At 28.4% G+C, this 6,645-nt stretch overlaps 1 protein-coding gene across 1 annotated transcript in view; it reads left to right on the top strand.

Annotated features, from left to right (window-relative positions):
• The first annotated feature begins 4,069 nt into the window (after positions 1–4,069).
• Positions 4,070–6,645, top strand: part of LOC100158859 (zinc transporter ZIP3) — a 6,450-nt gene continuing 3,874 nt past the window's right edge. The window contains exons 1-2 of the mRNA XM_001949651.5: positions 4,070–4,766; positions 4,828–5,446. Of these exons, the coding sequence (XP_001949686.2) occupies positions 4,632–4,766; positions 4,828–5,446 (754 nt within the window). The 5' untranslated portion in view covers positions 4,070–4,631. The remainder of the gene's footprint in view (positions 4,767–4,827; positions 5,447–6,645) is intronic.

Genomic DNA, 6,645 nt, shown 5'->3' on the forward strand with positions numbered 1-6,645 from the left:
TTAATATATTATGTTTCTTTTCCTTCATAAAACACATACATACATACATAAACATACCAAATTACCAACTTTCAGGCACGTCCACTCATGGGCCTAAATATAAATATATTCCAATTATTAGTTAGTACCTATACCTAATTATCAATTTATGATTGTGACAATAATTTCTAAGTACCTAAATAAATTAGGCATGTTTTGACGCTAATATAATATCATAAATGTTTAATGGTTAGTCGAAAACCACCAAGAATGGCCCATTAGACTGCTTTTAAAATCAAACTTGGGCAAATGCCTACCTTACCACTCCTCCAAATGACGCTCCGTTCATGTAAACTTTGAATAACTAACGAATTACCTAATTTAGATTTTTTATAAATATTAAAATATTCTGCTCAAGAATATAAAATAAAAATGTACCGATGTTGTCATTCAAAAGAGCAAAAAACTTAAAAGTTATTACGAATTTAAAGTAAATGGTACTAAAATATTTTTTTTAAATGTTGTTTTGTATGTCTTTCAATCATCTAAATTATATAGGTTTCCAAAAACGTTTAAACTTATCAAGAAAATTAGTATTCTGCACCTTGAAAAGAGTTACCCTGCACTTTTCGGTACAACTACTGAACTACCTACCACTATTGATTATTCCACGCACGCATACACAATAAAAGATAGTGATTACTGATTACTGTCTGTCTACTAATTACTGATTATAATGAGTCTCCGATAAATGAGTTATACCTACATAACTAGGATTCACCGGAGTTTTTTTATTTTTTACTCCAGCGGATCTAGGAATGTATTTCTTCTATAAAAACCCACTGGTTTTACAATATGTAGGTATAGAAGTTTTTTTTTATTTATCATCTTGTTTGGAGCAGAAAAATTCAACATTGACGACAGCTTCTGGTGTTATTTGTAATTTAGAATTCAAATTCAATACAATCCATAACAGTGACCCACTTTTAACCTACTGTACAGAAGAATGACACCCACTTACACACCTTTTTTTGATTTATGTTTATAATATTTTTACTTCTCAGTAAAAAAGCATGAAAATTTAGTATAAAGTTCTTCTTAAAATTTTTAGAGAAGCTTAAAAATATCGAATATATACAATTTGTTATATTTTCTATACAAAATAAGGTAATTCAAAATATTCAGCCTAATTTTAAGCTATTTATACTACAAATCTATTAAAAATTTCACACACTAATCTATATTCTACGTAAAGTGGTGGATCTTGGAGGGGGGCGATTGAGGCGATCCCATCCTAGACTTAGGTTTTTGACGTACCTATAATTACATCAAGCGTAAATAGGAATTTATGTAATTAATTATTCTGTACGAGACTATACAAAGTAACATAATATGTATGTACCTAAATGGCTAAATAAATACTTTAAAAAGAACTAGGTAACCTGTATCAAAATTAATATTTTAAATTTTATTTATATCATGTGTGCCCTTCAAAAATCACCCCCCTCGTTATCTTAGTCTAGAATCTAGATCCATCCTGTCTACGTATAAAGGGTACATTATCATGATTTATAAAAGTGATAATAAGTGATGTTAATAATTATTAATTAATATGTTATTGGTATATTACTATATTAGTACCAAATTATTATAAAATACTATAAATTTAAATTCAAGCCTGGGCAAAAACGAGTTAAAAAGTTAAAATTTAGTTAATTTTAACTATTTAACTTAACTTTTTAAAACTTAATATTCATTGACTTGATTTTTATTGATATAAATTATTAACTTACTAAATAAAGAGTTACTTTAAATTTTAATCAAATCTTCAAATCTAAGTTACGTTAATTTATAAATAATTAAATAGGTAATAAATAAGATAAAATTATTATTGATGATGCATATTATTGCATAAACATTTACTTTTTATTATTTTAGACCATAATACTGGCTAATTATATATATATAAAAAAACTTAACTTAAGTTAATAAGTTAATTGTAAGTTTCCATATAACTATTGACTTAACTGAGTTGAAAAAAAAATAGAATAACTATTGGCTTTAAGTTTATTAAAATGCTTTATATCAACTTAACTTAACTCAAGTAAAAATTATCATTAACTTGCCCAGACTAATTTAATACAACATACTATTAGGTATTAAACATTTATGTCGAATACTCGAATACTGATTGCTGATCCACATATTATAGTAAGCTTAGAATCAGTGGCGCCCAACCCTATAACTAGGTGTAGCGGTCGCTACACCTTGAAAATAAGGGGTGGTGGGTATAATAACATAAAATAGTTAATTTGAAATATGTTCATTATTAATCACAGATTATATTGGTTCATACCTTAATATTAACTAATATTATCAATCAAAATAAGATAAAATGTATAAAATAATATAATTTTGAGTTTGTGAGGGGGTGGGTGGGTGAGTAAAATTATTTCTTGCTACACCTGAAAAATATATCTTGGGTGCCACTGTCTAAGAATTATATAGTATACAACTTATCATTGAATTAAATTCTAACACGGTATTACTCCAATATCCATTACAGCGGGTTGATCAATGACGAAGTTTAGGTTCACTAGAAATGCACTATAATCTATATCTAACTATGATCTGTCCGCTGTAGTTCTGCGTTTATTTTATGTTTTTAAATCACTGGGATAAAACAATGTCAAAGTATTCACCCCAAAAATATGTTTTCAGTTGTCACAATGATGTTTTATAAATTATTAAGCTTGAAACTTATATGATATTTAGGAAATCATTGGTGCTTTTACTACATTTGAAAGTTGAGATCGGCGGCAAAGGTTATTAATAGATTTTCAATAACTTGTGTCTTATTATACTTAGGTACCTGAACAGTGTACATAAATAGTATACCTGTATAACTGTAGGTCTGTATAAGTATTAAATATAATATAATAATTTAATTTATTACTAGGCAGTCAGCACTTTTTTTTATCGTAGGCATTCATATAATAATTTATACATTTATAATATAATATTATAATCTACGGAGAATGGAATGTCTTAAATTATTTTTATATTGCATAATATAATTAGGTATTATAATTTCATGTCGTTAAACGCACTGGACACTTGTTATGTTATTATAAGTACACGATTTTTACTATGTAATTGATTTTTAAATGTGTTATTATTTAATTTTTAGTGCACGGCTAGCGCTATTTTTATTATAAACGTCTTAAATAACTTAATTATGTACCTACATGCTGTTAAACACGCTATATTGGTATAAATAGCACAATAGTTAATAATAATATGTAATATAATATTATGAACATTGCACATATTTTTGATTTTTTTTTTTTTTTGTACTGCCAAGCCAGCCTACTCATTTTTCACTAGCAAATATAAAGATAATAATGACGTTATTACTTGTTAGCAGGTACCTAGTGTCCTAGTAATTATTTTAATATTTATCAACTGTAGTTATTTTTTAGTGCAAAGATTAAATCGACCTATTTATGACTTCGAGTTTACAAGTATACATGTCGCCTGTGACTATTGCCAATATCGGCACGATATCCTGGTAAATATCGAATTAAATTGTCGCCGATCAATATTTTTATTTTTATATTACGTCTTTGCATTTAGTAACCGTATATTAAATATTAATGTGTTGTGCGCTCCTCAGTAGTCGGTCCCCGTAATATATTTAGCACCAATATAATTGCTATTTGTTGCGCATCGCTTAAAATAGTAACATTAAACTCGAAAATTGTTGTTTACTTTAAACCATATAAAAAAACAGCAGTAAAATAAGTAAGTTAGTTGAATGTCGTTACGTCATGTTAATTCAATTTTATTAAGCTATACCTATCATTTACTCACATTTTGTTGTAGTTCAAAATACTAAAATTGACGAGCCCCGATCCCTCCTTTTTTTACCTATAGGTATAAAATGTTATCTCCGATCAGCCCTACTTTTTTCTCATTTACTATGGTGTTTCAGTAAATACTAAAATACTAAACGATCACAAGTCACAATTTTACTCTCAACTATATTATTATACATATTTTATATAAATAAGACGCGTTCACTGTTGTCTGCGTCTGTACTGTTCAACTGTTGTAGTCGCGGTCTTTAGAAGTTGTCCGTCCGACCAACGTTATCTTCCAAGACCGCGGTTGTAGTAGTTGTAGGTAGTAGCCAAGTTGTAGTTGTATCACTGCTTGACGCGAATCACGGCGAACGAAAACCTTGCTATCGTCTTTGGGTGTATATTATAATATTCCGACATAACCTCAATCATTGAAAATTCCTTTTTAAATCTTTTAGAAACACTGAATCCCGTATCTAATATCCGTTTGTAAATTGGTTTGCAACATGCACTTGAACTGCACATGTAGTAGTTGTAGGTATAACTTTCCCGACACTCGGCAGAGTCGACAGTTCTGATAAATTTATTGCCACCGTTGGTCGGATACTCGGGTGTGTGCAGTTCGTTAATTTTTTTTTTTGTGAACAATTGATTTGAATTTAGTCTAAATGTAACGCAAACTATTCGTCTGCGATGGTGGTGGCCGCTGGAGTTGGGCCTGTTTCGAAGTGATATCGAAGGCGAACAACAAGTAGAACAATTTTGGTGACAATACATTAACAGATTAACATGGATCAGTACAGTGCTAAGGCACTGATCATTGCTTTGTCGATAGTTTCGAGACTATTTTTTGGTTTCACCCCATTACTTGTATCCAGAAAACTGTTAACCAATAAATCTACAGATTCACTGACATCAAAAACAGTAAATATTCATTAAAATAACTGTAAATCATAGTGTATATTTTTTTAACTTTATGTTTCAGTTGGAGTATCTAGTTTCATTATGCTTAAGTTTGGGTGGAGGTGTATTGCTAGCTACCTGTTTTGCTCATCTGATACCAGAAGTGAGAGAGAGCCTCATTGAAAATTTGCCGGAAGACTATCATCATTATCCACTTACTGAACTGGTTGTTTGTATGGGTTTTTTCCTTGTCTACTTTGTTGAAGAGTCTGTAAAGCATTTTGTTAAAAAACACAAAAAACGTAGTAAAGCGAAAACTACACAACACTGTGACAGACTATTACAATGGACAAACAGTCAGTTGACAGCGGTCAAGTCTGCTGATGATGTTAATTCTGTTAGTGTAGATCAAGGAACTGGAACTCCAGATTGCCAAATTGAACAAAATAATAATGAAATGTCACATGTACATAATTTAAGAAGTCTATTAATTGTACTAGCATTATCATTTCATTCTGTTATGGAAGGACTAGCTATTGGCTTGGAAGAAAATATGGAAAATATGGGTTTCCTGTTTTTAGCTGTTTCTATTCACGAATGTACTATATTATTTTGTATTGGCATAAAATTGGTGACTTCGTGTTCGTCTTTGACAAATATTGTTTTAAATATTGTCGTTCTTACTCTGGTATCGCCTTTTGGTAAGTTAAAAAGTACATTTATTTACCTATACTTAATTTATAATTGGTTTATCTCATTTCTATACTTAAATTAAATTGAACCAAAAAAATAAGTTCTTTTAATATGCAGGAATGCAGCAACAGTTATAACTGAAAATTATTATTCACTAACTTATTCCAAATAGTATAGGCATTTAAAATATAAATTAATTTTAAAATTGATGTATACTGTGATGATTATTAATATTATACCTAGGTAGTAAAAAAAAATAATTAATCTGAACATAGTTAATTAATTACACATTAGTAATTATTTCTGTTACACTGTTTATATAAATTATATCATTATGTTATTTAATAAGCATCCTCGTATCAAATTGAAATATATGTTCATTCATTTATATACATAATGATTGAGTTATTAAAAAGTACTGGAATATAGATGATATTATGGTTTAGAACCTAGTAATTATTGCTCAAACACTTTCAATTAGTTAGGCAGTTATTAATATTTCAGTTATTTATAAATAAAAAATGACATTCAGTCATTACATCAGCATTTATTTACAAATACAAAGTCATTATTTATAAATACATCTCAGAATTTGAAGCATTTGCTTAGTATTTAGAAATTCTATCCATATTATAATTTTAAAAACATATAAAGATTTAGTATAAATCTATTTTATTTATGTATTTTAAATGCATATTATTAGAATTTTTAAAATATCAATCATATTTTCATTTTTAATTAAAATGCACAAACTTGCATACAACTATATAGCTATATGGCTATGTATAAAAAATTGATTATGTGTTCTACAAACTTACAACACTGTTGGCTGTTTATTTTATTAAGGGGACGTTACAGTGACATTTGTTGTCTCTGTCTTACAAGAGTGTAACATAACAAATTTTAACATTCGCCAATATTCATTTGTAAAATTATCAGTATTTTGACCTTAGGGGATGTTACAGTGACATTTGTTGTTTCTGTCTTACAACTGCATAACATAGCAAATTTTACGCTCAGCAGAACACGTTTATCTCCCGTTAGTTTAAAAATTAGAGCGATTTGACCTCTTATAAAATTTAAAATTAAGATTATTATTTTAACAATGACGTAGGCTTTTTATTATAATTTAATTTTAAAGCAAGTTGTGTGTATTTTAAAATTTTAAACTGTTTGTATATCTTAAAATACACATAACTAGCTTTAA

This window comes from Acyrthosiphon pisum, chromosome A2, assembly GCF_005508785.2.
Source record: "Acyrthosiphon pisum isolate AL4f chromosome A2, pea_aphid_22Mar2018_4r6ur, whole genome shotgun sequence".
In the NCBI taxonomy this organism is placed as follows: Eukaryota; Metazoa; Arthropoda; class Insecta; order Hemiptera; family Aphididae; genus Acyrthosiphon; species Acyrthosiphon pisum.